Consider the following 16,957-nt stretch of genomic DNA (forward strand, 5'->3'; position numbering starts at 1 on the left):
CCTAATTATTCCCAATGTCTGATTTGCCTCTACTTTTGTACTGCTTTGTCAAGCTTCCAGGTGAGATTTCAATAGAACAAACCATCACAAGGCCAAGAAAATAAGCTGACCACCACTGATGTGATGAGCATTATTCCCCCTAACACATAAAATATTTCTTATTTTGACTGTCCTCCACAATTTTATGGCTTACTGCAGCTCACAAATATAAGCAAAATCTCTATAATACTTCATTCTGGTTTGGCTTTAGCTTTCAGTTATTCACAACAGTATCAAGAGGCTCTCATCACACTGCTAACCACCTGCTCCTCACCAACAGGAACCCACCTTCACCATGCCTCTGCGAGCAAATCCCAGATCTCTTCAATCCACTGGGTTTCACCAATTCCTTCAATATCTTAAGTTCCACTTCTCAAGAGGCAATAAATACTTATTCACACAATCCGTTGTTCACACTTTTATCATATTAAACTTGCTTTGGCTCCGTTTTCCTCCTTACAGGCAGGATTTTCAAAAGGTCCTCGCTCAGAATTTCCCAGCATCATTTCTAAAACCATCTTGGCTCCTGTTGCCACGTACCTGGCCCAACTGGAATCCCTAGCCACAGCCAGATGAGTGGATAAGAAAAACAACAAACACCAGGCCATAGTTCTTTCAAACAAAGCAAATGGAAGGGTAAGAATCTCTATTTTCTTCTTGCAGCAAAAAGCTTGTCGAGCCTGGTTCACAGCCCTTCCGTGGAAAGATTAAATAACACAAAGCCTTGGCTTTATATAACAGCAGCAATTAAATTAAGTTTTGGTATTGTCAAGAAAAGCATTCAAAGATGAAAACACGACTACTGTTTCTTCTCTCTCTGTTCAGCACAGAGTATCTACCAGCAAGGGTTCCTCAGCACTTCAAAAAAATACAAACAAATTTGTGTTGGCACAAATCTCTCACGGAAATACTGGAATAGGCTGGAAGTGAGACGTGCCCAATATTCTGTATTTCTCCCCCAATTTTAGGCACACCACGGAACACCCAACAAGGAAACCCCTTTGGCAGGGTGGGCAACAGGATGGAGAATAGACTGCAGTGAGATTAGGTCTTGAATAAACCAGGCTGTAGAGGAAAAGACCAAGTATGGATCTGAAACTCCATCAGGAGAGTTCTCCAAAGAAAGGTTAGACAAGCACCAGCAGAAATGATTTTTAGATTAGCGATTCCTATTATTTTCGTGGTACCTCCTATTGTCCTCCAAATTTTAGAGGAGTACAAAAAAGCCAGATGCTCCAAAACCACCAAAGAACACAGCCTTCAGAACTGGAAGCCTTCTCTTCATTGTTCAGTATGCTTTTCCTGGCATTTAGTTTGGTGCCAGACCATTCCAAATATACATTCTTGATCTGTCTATATATTTCAAGTAACAGACTTAAATACAAACAGATCTAGAGTATTTCATTCAGTTATACCCAAAAAAGGCTCATTTTGTAGTCATAGAATATTTTAGTATGCATTACAATACATCTTTTCCAAGTGGTGTTTATTGTTTTTTTTTAAATATACTGATTTTTTTCATTTTTATTTCTAATATAAACATCTTCTTGGCTTCTGTTAAGAATTATTCATCGATTAAAGGCCCAAACCACAGAAAGTGATGAAAAAACATAGTCCTACCTCCATCGCCAACGCCGCTGTTTGCTGGTCATAATGATTCAGGAGATTAGGCATGAAGGTGGTGTTGTAAGGCAGGTCCTGGCACATCCGCAGGATGATGGGCTCGCAGGAAAACAAACTGTGCCCTCTTGAGTGCCCCACCAAAACATCCAAAAGCCAAAGGTAACAGAGCATCCAGCTACCAGCCATCCTTCCACACCGTGAATGGGGCCAGTTACTGAGCCCAGGCAGAAAGCTTTTTCGACAATTTTTGTGCCTTCTGATTTCACTCCAGCAGCAGTATTTGCAGTCCTTGTTTAAGGCTCTTCAAAACTGGGACTCTCTTCGTGCACAACATCGTTAGCTCAGCCCCAAAGACGATGCAGTTGAGTGAGGCATCTTGCCTTGCCTTTCCACAGCCTCATACACCACGTGTTACGTCAAGGAATTGAGACGTTTAACCACATTCCCACACGATTGACCCCATCCTGACAGAACGGCAGCCAGGTTACATTCTTCTCTCGTCAGGTCCCCTAAGACAAAAAGAAAACGCAACAAGCAGCAAGCGTTAGAAATCCCATCATTGATTAAAATATTTCAGTTGTAAACAGCCTGTCGGGCAAATCGCTTCAAATTCTCACTCAGAAGGTCCCTTGGCAATTTTTAATCCTGGTTTTTGACTTTTTCTGGTGGGGAAAAAAAAGCAGCATGCTGTAAAACTCAACCTGAAAAGGGGGGAAAAAGGGAAAAAGAGGAAAATATTTTTTTAGGAAAACCCCATGCTTTGCATCGCGCCGTGTGAGCAGCGCAGTCGTCGGCCACGCTGAAACCGAGCTGCTTCTGACTCAGCCCCTCTGCTGGTGCATTCCCAGCGATAGCATCTTTGGGTGCAGGGCCACAGAACTTCTGCTGAATAATTACCAAACACAAACAAAACAGTCGCCACCACCAACCCGCAAGTCCCGGCTTGCAGGGAGCTGCTCTGCCCGAGCAGCTGCGCTCGTGGCTCGGCTAGCTGTGGCCAAACAGAGTTTTAGTCCAGCTGGAAGCAACTCGTTGTGGGTTGTCCCTCACCCATTTCACTTGCACACGCGTCTCACACCTTGCAGTGCTGAAACCATCCCAGCAGCTCCGGGTAAGACAGGAGACAGCCTGCTCTGAGCTTCCTACAAACACCAAAAGATGGAAAATACGTGGGTGCTGCCTCTCAGTGTCCTGCTGGCTCCACTTTGCCTACAGAGTGGATCTAAACGGTGCCCACTGCCCAGGCTGGCTCCGTATTTTCTTGGTGTTAAGGGGCTGGAGAAGAACAGGACCTCAGCACATCACACCCAGCTGCAGGAGAGAGACTCTACAACTTGGAGGCTAAAGGTAACAGAAAATGAGAAATACTGCTTGAACCAGACAACCCCAAGTACTCCAGCAGCATTCCCCAGAGGAGGTGATCACAAATTTGAACAGACTTCCATTAACCTGGAGAGATGAATGGGTTTTCTTCAACAATCAGGAAGGGAACTGAATTCCACGAGTCAAAGAGGGAAGAAGTTTTTCCCTTTCTCCTTAACTACTTCACATCTATAACTTTGAACTAACTGGCAGTCTTCTGCTGGTTATCAGCTGACCACAAGAGTTTTATAGGCGTATTTTTGTGTACACAAGCCCATCTTATGGCCAGAAAAATTAAACGCCGTACACCTCTAAACCCTCATACACTTTGCGGGTTGGACTAGATAATCCTGAGAGGTTCCTTCCAAGCTAAACAACTCCGCGCTTCTCTTTAAGATCACGTGAAGCAATGGTTTTGGCTGTAGCTGTCCAAGACGGGCTGGTAAAAACAAACAGGCAAGCAGGAAAAAAAGAGCAAAACGTTGAGCACAACCACATGAAATTAGCAATTTCTCAGGCTTATTTTTCAAGAACCTGGTACCTCCGAAAGAGAAAAAACTGAAAACCCAACAAAACCCGCATGAGCTGCTCCACCTCCCAGGCAGCATTACCTAATCCTGAAGGTTTCTGCATATTCTCACCCGATGAGAAAATTATAAATTACAGTCAGAAAACCCCAAATCCTGCTTAGTTTTGTAAAAGCTGCCTCACCCCCATGAATCTAGCCCTTTGGTTTTAACAGCGGTTCCCCGAGTCAGGAAAAGAAACCTTCTTGGTTTGTTCTCATCTCCAAATCCCTGCTTCTAATTTATTTATTATTTTTTAAAGACTTCAGCCACCAACTCAGGAAGACTCCATCAAACTACTTCAGTGAAGTGAGATTGCAGCACGGATTAGCAATCCCCTTTTTAGCATGGTTCCTATAATTCAGATGCTGTTCCAGCAGCAACCAGGAGCTTACGCTTCCTAAGAGAGGTCCAGAAGCAACATAAAAAGAAACGAACTCCCACCAGGTCTCCTGCCCAAGCACAGACACTGGGCAAATCCAGGTCAGGATCTAGAGTCTTGGGAAAAACTCCATGAACACTTCACACAAATCATCATCTTAACAACATTCCAACTCCAAACAAAGCCACCCATCCTTTTCCCATCCCCATAACCTCAAACTGAAAAAAAAAACAAAACAACAACAAAAAAAACCCACGCATACGTTCAGACTTACTAAGGCATGAAGAGTCTTAACTGCAGAAAAAATGAAAAAAATTCATCATGTCCATTCAGGACTTTTCCATTTCATGCCTGGGATCCCATTACCATACAGCACCATAAAGAAAATGAAGAAAAAGTTTAGCAGAGCTACAAAGAACACCAAATTATGTAACCCAGTCATCCAGCGCCCTTTCATGGGAAAAAAGAAACAAATCTAGGTGAAATTCAGGAAAAAAAACGACCGCATCATTGCGAAAGGAGACGGCAGTTTCGCAAACCAGCATATAGATGACCAATTAATTGGTGCAGACAGACGAGTGCTGTAATAAGCAACCTTCAGTGTCAAGATAGCTCCTTACCACAGATCCAGCTTGGTGTGCTCTTTGTTAAGCCTCTGCCTATGCAATGTTGTGGTTATTTTTCTATGCACATCAAAACAAAACCCACCGCTTCTGGTGACACCGGGGATAAGGGAGGAGGAGGGGATGCCTCCCCGTCTACCCCAAGGCACCCCAAAAAATCTGCGGGCAAAAGGGGTAGGAAGCAGCCAGTTTGTTGGTGTGGTTACGCGTTTATACATTATTTATAACCAGGCAGGCCCATCCGATGCCCACTGCAAAGGCTAAATGAAGACATGCAGAGATTATTAGAAAGGATGGCAAATCGTGAAAGGAAAAGGTTGAATCCTACGAGTATTTTTTTAATTTTTAAAGACATTTCTAAGTTACTACTACAGCAGGAAGGGAGCAATGAGGGAAAAAAAAACAAACAAACAAACAAACAACACATTTGTTAGCAAGAGGCTGTGGCTGGATATATTCAGGGTTACCTCTCCTGGAGGCAGGAGGCGATACGACAAACCAGACTCCCCCTGCATGAGCAGGAGGACAAGGGGAGAATGTCACCTTCGTTGTTCCCCACCCAGCTCCGAGCGGGGAGAAAGAAAAGGAACTCATCACACACGAGCCCCAGCAGTGCTTCCCCAACCCCTTCCCACCCACACCAAGGCACAAAAGGAGGCTACATTCTTCTCCTCGCTCCATTTTCAGGAGTCGGTGGGAAAGAAACTCCAGCGTTGGACTCCCCTGGTGGTGAGGGAGACCCCCAGCATAACCCCTAAATCCTCTGCATGGGGAGGAAGGAGGGCACACGGCAGCGGCCCCGCAATGCTCACGCCACTGCAAGGCAGAAGGGGGGAAAAAAATGGACAGCAGCTCATCTGCTCGCCCTCCTTCAAGCTGGGGAATCTCCTTTGGAGACACCCAAAACCTGCCTGGTGCCATTCTGTGAGATCCTGTTGGAGAGTCCGTGTGTCCAGAGGGACAGCTCTAGCATCTCTCTCTGTCCGAGCCCGTGGTGAGCTCAGGGAGCTGGAGGGGATCTCCCCTTGGCATGGGTGGGGAGCAGGGGGTGCCTGAGCACCCCCCTATTTGCCCCTCAGTGTGCTCACACAGGGCTCAGCATCCTCCAGGGGAAGGGAAGGGAAGGGAAGGGAAGGGAAGGGAAGGGAAGGGAAGGGAAGGGAAGGGAAGGGAAGGGAAGGGAAGGGAAGGGAAGGGAAGGGAAGGGAAGGGAAGGGAAGGGAAGGGAAGGACACACACAGCTCCTGGCCTCCCAGCTTCATCCTACAGCAAAGGGACAGGGCTGGCATCCCCCAAACCCCCCAAGAATCCCCCCAGGTCCCCTTCAGAACCCCACAAATCCCCCCCAGACCCCTCAGGACCCCTTCAGATCAACCCAAATCCCCCCCAGTCCCCTCAGGACCCTCCTCAGGCCCCTCAGGACCCCCCCAATGACGGGCACAGGGGGATGCAGCCAGCCAAGGTGGGAAAAAAGGGAAAATGGGGAAGGAAAGGGGCACGACCAGCATCCCCAACCCCCTTCCTTCATCTTCATCTTCATCCTCCTCCTCCTCAGGGCGCTGCCAGGCATCGCCCCCCCCCCCCTCCCTCGAGCCCCCCTCAGCAGGGAGAAAACGGGGAGGGGGCATCGGGGAGGGGACATTTATGAGGGGAAAGGAGGGGATAGGAGGAAATATGAAGGGACACTGAGAGAATATGAGGAGATTTGAGGGAATATGAGGGGATTTGTGGGAACACGAGGGGATATGAAGGGAGATTGAAGGGATCTGAGGGGACATGAGGGACCCTCCCCTTATAAAACGCCCCCCCTCCCACCCGGTCACCACGAGCCGGTGCCCCTGCCCCCGTCTGAGCCCTAAAGGGTCAGAAGGGACACCCCTGAGGGCCCCCGACCCGTGTTTTTCCCCCCCCGGTGCCGCCGTTACCTCAGCGCGGCTCCCGCCGCCGCCGCCCCGCTCCTTCCCCCCTCAGGTGGCGGCGCGAGGCAGCGGCCGCGCCCCCTCCCCCCCCACACCCCCGCCCCCGCCGCAGCGCCGGCCCCGCCCCCTCCCTGCGCCCCGCCCCGCCTCCCTTCTCCCCGCCGGGGCGAGGGAGCCAATCAGAGCGCGCCGGGCCGGGTTGCTAGGTAGAAGAACGCCGAGCGCTCTGCCTCCCCTCCGCCGCTCCTGATTGGAGGGGAGCGGTTGCCGTGGAGACGGGATGCGGCCGTGAGGGGGGGGGCGGGAAGGTGAGGGGCGGCGCGGCCCGGCCCTGAGGGGGGGGGGGGGTCCATGAGGAAAACGGGGGGGGTCTGGGGACATCGGGGAGCTGAGGGGGCGAGTGAGGGGACCTCAGAACCAGGTGGACACCGAGGGGACATTTTGGGGCTGTGGGAAGCTGGGGGGGGGGAGAATTGAGGGGAGGGGGCGCCCTACAAGGAGTGTGGGGGGGGAAATGGCGGCCCCTTGGGGTGAGGGGCTGTGAGGGGCTGACAGGGCCAGGGAGGGGGCATGGGGTTTGGGATGGGGTCCCTGGGGTGGTGGGGGGGTAAGGGTGGTTGGGGGGTGCTCAGTGTCCCAAGGGAGGGGGCGTTAAGGGGCTGTAGGAGCCCAGTAAGGGGGGCAGCAGCACTGGTTTGGACTGGTGGGCGGCTGGGGTGCGCTGCTGGCCTGTGAAAGGGTGGGGGGAGCCGTCAGGGTCCAGGATTGGGGGGTTCTGAGGGGCTCCGAGGTGAGAGCATTGTGGGTTGTCCAAAAATAACCATCAAAAATGGTTGAGATTGAGGGTAGAAAGGGAAACGTTTCATTTTATTGAGTTTCCTTCTCTGGAGATGTCCAAAACCTGCCAGGATGCCATCCTGAGCGATGTGCTGGGGGTGCCCCAGTGATCTCCAGAGCTCCCTGCCAACTCCAATCGGGCTGATTCTGTGGAAAGGGACCTGCCCTTGTGTGATTTAGGAACAAAAAGGTATTGGGAATCAATACTGATCAATTCCCTGGGTGTAATGTCTTAGGGACAGTGCGGTGCTGTGACAGCCCCGGGGAGGACGTCGGCCCTGCAGGACACGAGGAGGCTGCTGTGGAACCGGAGTGTGCCTCAGGGCCTGGAGCAGATCCTGGAGAACATCTGTAACGTGGACACAGAGGAGAGCAGGCAGGTATCGGAGGGGAGATCGCTGGGTTTAGTGGTGCTCTGGACACCAGAGATGGTCCTTTTGGAGCTGAGTGGGGAAAATGAAGGGGGTTTGGAAATTGAAGCACCACAGCAAGGGGTTAGGGGGCAGTGGCATGGAGGAGCACAAGGGATTTGGGGTTGTTCGGCCAGTGGAGATGCTTCTAGGATGGGATGTGGAGTACTGATACCTCAGTGGGCATCGAGGACCATGGAGAAATGCAAATTTAGCTACTCAGTGTCTGTGGTAAGGGGGATTGTAGGGTTACTCGAGCCTTGGGTTCTTGATATGTCCAGCACGCTGTGGCAGGGGTAAGGGTGTTAGCCTCAGTCCACACAGGCTGCACAGAGGTGGTGATGTTGGGGAAACCCAGAAACATCAATGGCACAAGCTTTTTGGGGTTATCGGTGCTGTGGCAATGCCATTTATTGATCCTGCAGCATTGACACCACGGTGAACGTGGAAGCTAGCGGGGCAAGCATCTGTGCCAGTGTCACAGGGCTTTCTGTGGCCCTGGGGATAACCGAGAGAGGCCTGATGCTGCAGTGGGGAGAGCTGGCAATATCACGCAGTCAGAGCAGAAATGGTAACTGAGGGCATCACCATGCCAAGAGCAGGTAAGAGACGTGGAAAGTCAGGTTAATATCAAGGTTTTGCAGCCTGTGGGCTAAGGGCTAGCCCAGGGGAAAGGAGGATCGCAGTGTTGGCCTCAAGTTTGTATCATTGCTTGTATGTGTACTTAGCCTGCTGCCCTTCTCCTCTTGCCATCTTTCTCCGTGTCCCCCTAATATGAGTATCTGTTTCACATCATCTTTTCCCTCCAGACTTATCCTCTTCAATTATTCTGTGCTGAATGCCCCCTAGTTTGGCCTGTATTCCAGCCCACTTTTCTGTTACTACTCTTTAAAGCATTTCTTCCATGGCATTAATCAGCGAGCTGTTTATTGGCGATAAACTAATTTATAATAAAAACGACCGTCTTGTCTGAGCTTTCGATTCGTTCAGTCAAATTCTGTTTATTCAACGCTGAATTTGACTGCACCATCATAGCCACATCGAGTGCAGACTTTTTCCCTGCAAAATGCGTTCTCAAACCTCTGAGTGCGCCAGGCTGTACTGAACCACAAAGGCTTATTCCTACAGAGATGTGGTCAGAAACATTAATAAAGTGGGTCTGCTTCTGAAGGGCTTGTTTTGAGTATGGTTTGTACAAACCTCTGGAATGCCATTCCAGAGGGTTAAGCGGAGATTAACCCAGCTAAAGGGAATGATTCCTGGGCCCTTAGTTAATATGATATGATCATTATGTATTGCTAATCTTTCTGAAATGTGATCACATTTTTTCAAGCCAAGGGCTTGACCCAATGTGCACTGAAATCAGTGAAAGTATTTCCATTGGCTTCAGCTGGTTTTCCATCAGCCTTGAAATTGTCTTGCTATTTTAGACAATGCCACTCACGTTCCCTGTCCTGTGAAATTAATGTTTGCTGCCTTCAGACGTCACAAAAAGCACAAACCTCTTGGATGCTCATTCAACATGTCCTTCCATTCTAACTTTCATTTGAGCCATTCCTAGGTGCTCTCTGGCTGTACTAACCCATGCAGAAGTACCACCAAAGCCCAGTTTTCTCTGCCTGCTTGTGAGAATAGCAAGTTAATCTATGTCAAAGGATTGAAACTAAGATATATCATTAATTTCTCTGTTCACAGGGCCTGTTATCCTGTTGTAGAAGGAAATCAGATTGATTTGCACTACTTCTTCTTGACAAATAAAGGTTGGTTCTTAGTCCTCTCCTTATTATCATCTAGTTAAATTATTGCTTTGGGAGTTCTCTTAGGAGCTGGGGATAAGTTGTCTGATGCACAGATTTCCTGCTAGTAGTATTTCCCTTTTTTAACACTTGTGCTCTGCCAGGCTCAGATGCTCTCTGTAAATCGTGTAAGACAACGGCTTTGAGACAGCTAGAGATCTCTGAGCATCCTGATATGAAGTTAGTCCAATGCAACCAACCTGAAAACATTGCATATATTCACAAAATTTGGTCTTTCGCCAGGATTTCCCCCAAATCTCATTTGTGTTGCTACTTTTTATGCCTGCCACCCACTCCTAGTTTGCCTTTCTGGTTTTGCTGTTAGAAGGATATTAGATATTTTTTAGCAACATGTGTCGATAGCTTCCTCTCTGTGGGTAATGAACATTTTCCTTATATATATTTAAAGCTCGACTTCTTGTTAACATCATCTCATGTCTCTTGCTGGTTGAATGTTTCCAAATCAGCTGAGCTTGATTAATTTCATCCCAGGATACGTGAAGAACAAGCTGGAGCAATCTCTGGAATGTTATTTTGGGCAACCAGTCCAAAGATAACGACTATTACAGAAGAAACATGGGGCCCTAGCTAAACAGCCTGACGATCGCAGGTCTGCACACCACACCAGCTGCTTTTTAGTGCTTAATGAACAAGCTGCTGCAGCCACCTCAGTATCATGTCACAGATTAACTCTGATCAGAGTTACTCTAGACTCTTGAAGGAGCAGGATTAGCTGTTAATCCTGCCAGGGATGAGGAGGAGCTGGGGGGGAAGACAAGAAGTGTAAGGTTTTCCTTTGGAGAACAGGTAGCTAAACTGTAGTCAGTGAACCAAAGCTCTTCTTAGAAGGCTTGTAGAGAACTTGCAGTCCAATATTTAGGCTAGCTGCATGTTACAGGTGAAATTCTTCTAGATTTTCTAATGCTTCTAGATTTTCTGCTGACTACTCTGATGCATCCCATGAAATTCAAAGCCTGGTAAATGCACCGAGTCCTAGCACATACAGCACGGCTTTGAGGAACTCGAGGAAAATGTGTGCTCTGAAGTGACACTGTGCAGTCCTGACTTCACCAAAGAATTCATTCTGCAGACACATGCCACTGAGCCTGGACGTGGGGTTGCTGCCAGATTGCTCCTTGCCTGTACCCCCTCACTACAATTTCGAGCATAGCTGCAGAGACGAGGAGCAAAGCGGGTGGTTTTTGGGTGCTTCTGCTAGGAAAGGGGTAGTGAGTGAGTGATAGCGGGCTGGCACTTAGTGTGCAAAGCTAAAAAGTTTGGCTACGCTCACCTTTTTGCCTGATGGTACCTGCCTTTGCCGCCCTGTTTACATATCAGGCTTGAATGTTGACTGCAATTCAAGCGAACAGCTTTACAGCAGGAATATGACTTCTGCCAGCTGTGTTGTGAGCCACAATTTTGGTACGTAAGGAGCACAAGAGGGTCTGGAGGCACTGCTGTTTCACACGCCAGCTCAGAGAGGTGCTTTGTGAGCGCAGCTGTTCCAGCACACCAAGAAAGCCCTGCATGCACAGGGGTGGCAAACTGGAACATGAATCCAGGGCTGGGAGTGTGCTGCAGTGACAACTGATATTTTTGTGACTAATGTAGAAGGTTGTCCCTGAAAAACAGGACATGGTTGCCCGAACCTGTTTTTTTGGCAGTGGAGCTGTTTCTCTAGCTCGTGATGTCGGATTTCTGTGTATTGAAAAGGGCAGGGGCCTTGAAGGAAAAACAAAAAACAAACAAACAAAAAAATCCAACAAGAACAACCCAGTAAGTGATCCCATTGTAATGCATACCCATAATGCACATACCAAATTGCACAAGAAGCCTCTAACATTTGCCAACTACAGAATGTGAAGATTTGGAGCCTCGGTAAGCTTTTTAGCTTTTAGTGGCTTCTTTTTAGCTTTAGTGGGAAGTTAAAATTCCTTTCTGCATAGAAAAAAAAAAAAGAAACAAAGAACTGAGACTCTTGTAATGAACTTATTTTCAAACCATGGTCTGTATTACATCACCAGATGCAGAGGGAAAAATATAACAGATTGATTTTTTTTTTTCTTTCTTTAGACTTCTTTGATTCCAAAATAACTTAGGAGGGAAGAGGAGGAAAAACTAATCAAAAAAGGTGATGTGCCCAGACAGATCCTGCAGTGCTTTTTTGAAGATTAATCTCCCACTGATATAAACAGGAATTTTGCCTGGGTAAGGAAGGAAGGACTGGGCTTTCATGAAAGTGTATTTTGTGAGCCTTAAAGCCGTGTTAGCTGTAAAGGTCTATTTGCTGTGTAGCTTTTGAGGTGCTTGGATTCAGGGTAGGCTGGCAACACAATATTGGAGTTACTTAATGGAGTTACCTTTTCTTTCATTCCCAATGTCCTATTGTTCACCTTGCCACCATGAAGCTTTAAAACAGTCTGAAGTGTTAACAGAACAATTACCTAATATCTGTACGAAAGAAACAGAGATATTTTTTAATGTTACTTGTAAAGAAATGACCTGGTTTTTAGGCTGCTGCAGTTTAAACCTCCAGTCTGGAAATTGGTTCCCTGAGGTGAGCAACGATGTTATGCTGCTGAATCCAGCTGCAGGATACAGGATGAAGGGGGGAAAAAAGCTTTTCCTGTTTTGGGCAAACAATTATGAATAAATGGCTTAGTCTGAACAATGTCCAATTATTTGGTTTCACAAAAGGCAAGGGGAAATTTTCTTAAATGCCTTATTTACTTCACTGAGGACTTTTTTATTTGAAAGAGCAGCACAGTCAGTTCAGATGTCAAAACCAATCTGCCTGACAACAGGACGCTGAGAGATTTCAGTCAATTCTGAGCCATTCTGGATTTCATTCTTTCAGTTAAATGTGATAGAAACAAATTGGCCCTCGGAGACCTGGCATTATATGCCCATCAAAATCAGTAAAAACCCATCTAGTGTCACTGAAGTAGATGCACAGGCTACCTCAAATTTTCAGTAACAACTGGAAAGAGAAATCGAATGTGCTTTCGAGCTTGCTGCAGATACCCTGTCGTGATCATTTATGCAGAAAAAATCAAAGGCATATTCAATAACGTTTGTGACGAGAAAGACCTGCTTAATTATTAACTATTTATATTATATTAATGCACAGAGGTTCCATCAGGAAATCTGGGCTTTACGGTTGCAGTTACTGTGGGCCCATAAAATAAAATGCAGGTGTTACTCCTAACTGACTTTCAAATAACTCTGCTTGTATTGTAGCTATGCTATGAAGTCATTAGATTACATCTTGTAATGTTTTGCTTTTCTCTAACATAATGTAAAGGAGTAGCACAGAGATAATGCAGGTCTTTTTCTGTTCAACAGTTGTAGCCATTGGTGCCGACAAGACGCCAGAGATTCCCCATTTCACACATCCATGGCGTTTGCACCTCCTAGAAACATGGATGGCCCCAAGCTACAAACCAAGATGAGCACATGGACTCCACTGAACCATCAACTCATGAATGACAAGGCAAGTTCCATGCAAATGGGTTGGATTCATGGAATCACAGAACTGTTGAGTTTGCAAAGGGCTTCTGGTGATGACCTAGGCAAATCCCTCAAGGCAGAGTGAGCTAGAGGATTTGCTCAGGACCTTTTCCAGTTGGGTCTTGAATATTTGCAAATCCTGAAGCAAATTCTGTTTCACTTGACAAATTCTCAAGTCTCAGAAAAAAATAACTTACGATTTTGGCTGTGTAGGTCATGAATAATGGAATAAGAACTTAAAGATGTTTACCATTACACATCCATATATATATATATATATATATATATAGCATACATAGTCTTTATGATATATATCATATGTTATGTAAAAACTGAAAGCTCTAACATATATTTTTTAAAGCACAGAAGTATTTTGCCCAACAATTGTTTTTAAACAAGCAAACGTGTATTCATTTCTTAGTGAAAGTTGCTAAATCATTCTTTTTCTGCCTCAGAAGACTTCAGTTTAACCCCAGAGCAAACTGAGTGTCAGTGCAAGTGTCTGAGTGGCCAACGTGCTCCAGCTCAGTTTGTAGGAGAGATCTTAGTACCCACACCCTGTCTCCTCTGCTAAGCCTGGCAGTGATGAGGCCAAACTGATATTTTGTTAGCTGAAATGATGCACACAATTTATAAATAACGAGATGCATTTCCTAGTCTCCCACTCGGCATACTATATCTGGGATCTGCTAACGTCTCATGTGTCAGCAGGAGCATATTCCTCCCTCAGAATTCAGTTTCAATTTCTGTTGATGATTCACCGAATTTAATCCCGAGTGGGCCATTACATCACATGGTATGACTTCCTGGATTTCTCAGTCCCTCGTTTCACACAGTTCTCCCTGTCTGGAGCTCACCAACTTGAATTTGGCTAAAATATATCTTCCGTGAGGGTATCCAGTGTACCTTTGGGATTATCACAAAATGAAAATTTCATCACTTCCCTCAGTTTCTTTTCTCATTGTTAATCCTCCACACCATTAAAAGATTAAACCTTGTCTCTTGTCTGAATACCTGTAGCATTAGCTTCCATCATTTAAATCTTCCTCTGCTAGCTTATTAAACTCTTTTGTAACCAGCATTTTTTTCCTTGTGGAAGTACTTTTACTCTGCTTCAAGCCAACACTTGATCTTTTTTTGATAAACTAAACAGATTGAGCTCTTTGAAGTTTTCTCAATCTGGCAGATTCTCCCGCCTTTGAATCATTTTAATGTCTGTTTCCTACACTCTTTAAGACACATTTTTACAGACGCACATCACTGTGCAATAAAGTGTGATTTGACTAGCAGTGAGTGCGTGGGTAAAACTGCCCTTTCCCAGCTTCTTCCTCCTCTGCTCCTTAGGCAGTGTGATGTTGCATTTGGCTGCAGCCAAACTTTTAGAATCTCATCTTGGAGTGTTGTGTACTCCAGCCCTTAATGGTGTTCCAGATAGGAAAGAACCTACCTCCTACTACCTGTGGTCAGTGATGAAAGCCGTGATAAAACTTCTTTACTTGTTTCTGATCCAAGTTTTATAGCACTGACCTGCTTGAAACTCTTCGTCATTTATCACTGTGCTACTACTCTCAGTGCTGGCTCTACTGACTGAGCAGAAAACGAAAATATTGCTGACAGCTGAAATTGGGAGATAATCCAATCGATATATATAAGGAGCCAGGGAGTGAGAAGGTGCCATTTTCATACATGTCTCTGCTCATTTCTGCACTCGAGTGAAGGCAAAGTGTGAAGGGAGAAAAGTTTATAGATAGAAGGTATGTGAAAAACAATGAGAAGATAAAAGCATAGACAGAAGAGATGCTTAAGAGAAGTACTTGTTAGCTGAATAGGAAATGAGTGACAGCAGTGGTGAGAATTTAGAGCTGATCTGAAGCAGTAGCACTTAAGCTCCATCTAAATTGTTGCTAGGAGAAGATCCAATAACAGATAGTGGCATAAATTTGCTACCTTACTAATTTTGGTTAATCTGTGGGGTTCTCTATCAGTGTTTCCTGCGTGTTTCCCTGTATTTTTAAATATTCTCAAGAGTGTACTTGTCTGCATTGGTAGCAGGACCCAAGATCTTTCCTTCCAGTTGTACATCCTGAATGTTGTAGCCTCCATCTATGTTTTTCTGCCCTTACAGCAGTTATCAGAGCATGACCAGGGTGTTACTACTGGGCTGTGGGCAGGCACGACTGCTTTAAAGCCAGGAGCTCCATCAGGGACAGACCGAAGTCAAGAAGCCAGAATTAGGAAATGATGAATTATGCAACACTCATGGTCAGAAAAACAGAGATGGAGTCTTAGATATGCCAAGGGTGTGCTACAGCTAAGGATGTAGTAAAGATAGGAGACAGGGCAAGCTGCTCACCCTCAGCAAAACCGGGCAGACTTCAGTGTCAGACCTGCCTTTAAGGAAGGACTGGAAGTCAAGAGATGATTTCCCTTCTGCTAGCAGTGGGGTAGAAGAGTCCCCAGTGGCATTTGCAGCAATGGCTGGAGGGGTTTGCCAGGCAGCCTTGAACTTGAGCTTATTTTAAACTACCTGAAGACACGGATGTGAGATGGAAGGTCGTGGGAGCAATCTAGGCCTTAGGCTGCATCCAAGGCCAGCCAGCTTAGGTACAGTATGGGTATAACTTGAAGGCTTTGGAGGAAAGGACCAGTAAACATGGTCTTGATTAAGTCAGTGGATGATTATACCAATTTGGGGCCATTCTATTGCTAATTAATGCTTCCAAGTGCCTGGAGTAGGCAGAACTTTCTGACAAAGTTGGCTTCAGATGTATCTCCAAGAATGCTGAAAGCAAATACGTGTCTTTCTTTGATCAAAGGCCATTAACATTGCTTTCAGTTATATAAATAGCTCACTGCTTCGCTGGAGTTATCCAACCCAAAACTTACATCTTTGACTATTCATCACTTGCTTGTGGCAAATCCTTTTCCAAGTTCAGCTTGTTAGAGTGTTTTGTTGTTGTTGTTGTTGTTTTTCAACTTTGCCAAGTGTCCCACATGCAAATGAAGCAAATAATAACTGTCAACATGCAAATAAAAGAAATGTCATTTTCCACCCCTCACGAGAGACACTCCTGCTGAGAGAGACAGAGCTAACGCTGACAACTGCTGTACCAGACATCAGCACTGATAATGTCTTTCTCTGCAGGAACCTTCTTTGCAGGCTGTCAAAGCAATAACATGTTTGGAGTTTATAATGATCAAGCGTGTTTTCTAGTTGTGGTTAATAGCTGTTTTTATGTGCAGTTATAAGCTGGGCTTTTTTCTCTTTGATCTGTCTTCTGGAAAGAAAACACATCTACAACATTTCCTCACTTGCCAGGTCACAATCCCGAGCGTAAAGGCAGTTTTGTGGTAGTGGGAAGCCACGTGCTGGTGCTTTCAGGTCTAGCTCCCTATGGATAAAGGTCAACATCACAAGTCCTCCGCTGTATTTTGATACCGATCATCCTTCTTGTTAGTTGTCACTGTAAAGTGCCTAGGCACAGCATGACCCATAAAGACTGGTCTTACTCTTACTCCTACCAGTCTCACTGCATGAAGATCGAAGCCATTGCCAGGGCTGTGTGATAGCTACTCACGTTGTGTCCATTCTAGGAGCTTTCAGTCACCCAACGTCTCCAACTCAGGAGAACTGAAATCTCTAAAATAAAAATCTAGGAAGCGCAGCTTCTGGTCTCACCAAAGCACAAGAGACACCACAAGTCACTGTATGCTCAAGAGGGCAGAGTGCTAGGGTGAGCTGCAAAGAAGAGAGGAGAAGTGAGGCAGCACACTGCAGCCAGTCTGCTGGAGCAGTCTTTAGTAGGTGTACTCACACAGCCCTTGAACTTTCAGGAGTATCCTACAGTGAAGAAAACCTTTGACAACAACCAGGCTGTAGAGGTGACAAA

General features: G+C 46.2%; 2 protein-coding genes across 12 annotated transcripts in view; one reads left to right on the forward strand and one right to left on the reverse strand.

Moving 5' to 3' along the window:
* FZD3 (frizzled class receptor 3) overlaps positions 1-6,592 on the reverse strand; it is a 51,118-nt gene extending 44,526 nt beyond the window's left edge. For 4 of the 5 annotated variants that reach the window (XM_084514270.1, XM_084514274.1, XM_084514273.1 and 1 more), the window contains exons 1-2: positions 6,521-6,592; positions 1,660-2,171 (exon numbers count right to left, since the gene is read on the reverse strand). In XM_084514270.1, coding sequence (XP_084370396.1) covers positions 1,660-1,848 — 189 coding nt within the window. In that variant the 5' untranslated portion in view covers positions 1,849-2,171; positions 6,521-6,592. Of the gene's footprint in view, positions 1-1,659; positions 2,172-2,712; positions 3,270-6,520 lie in introns of those variants that run through there. The other variant, XM_084514271.1, reaches the window with a different exon arrangement.
* Positions 6,593-6,918: 326 nt separating this feature from the next.
* Positions 6,919-16,957, forward strand: part of FBXO16 (F-box protein 16) — a 38,361-nt gene continuing 28,322 nt past the window's right edge. For 2 of the 7 annotated variants that reach the window (XR_014692095.1, XM_084516315.1), the window contains exons 1-5: positions 6,919-6,935; positions 7,588-7,727; positions 9,457-9,521; positions 11,631-11,765; positions 12,909-13,050. Coding sequence is in view for 6 of the 7 variants with exons in the window: in XM_084516315.1 (XP_084372441.1) it covers positions 12,955-13,050 (96 nt within the window). In the remaining variant the exon portion in view is untranslated. Of the gene's footprint in view, positions 6,936-7,587; positions 7,732-9,456; positions 9,522-10,085; positions 10,168-11,630; positions 11,766-12,908; positions 13,051-16,957 lie in introns of those variants that run through there. The other 5 variants (XM_084516316.1, XM_084516320.1, XM_084516319.1 and 2 more) reach the window with 5 other exon arrangements.

Source organism: Aythya ferina (genome assembly GCF_964211825.1).
Source record: "Aythya ferina genome assembly, chromosome: 3".
NCBI lineage: Eukaryota > Metazoa > Chordata > Aves > Anseriformes > Anatidae > Aythya > Aythya ferina.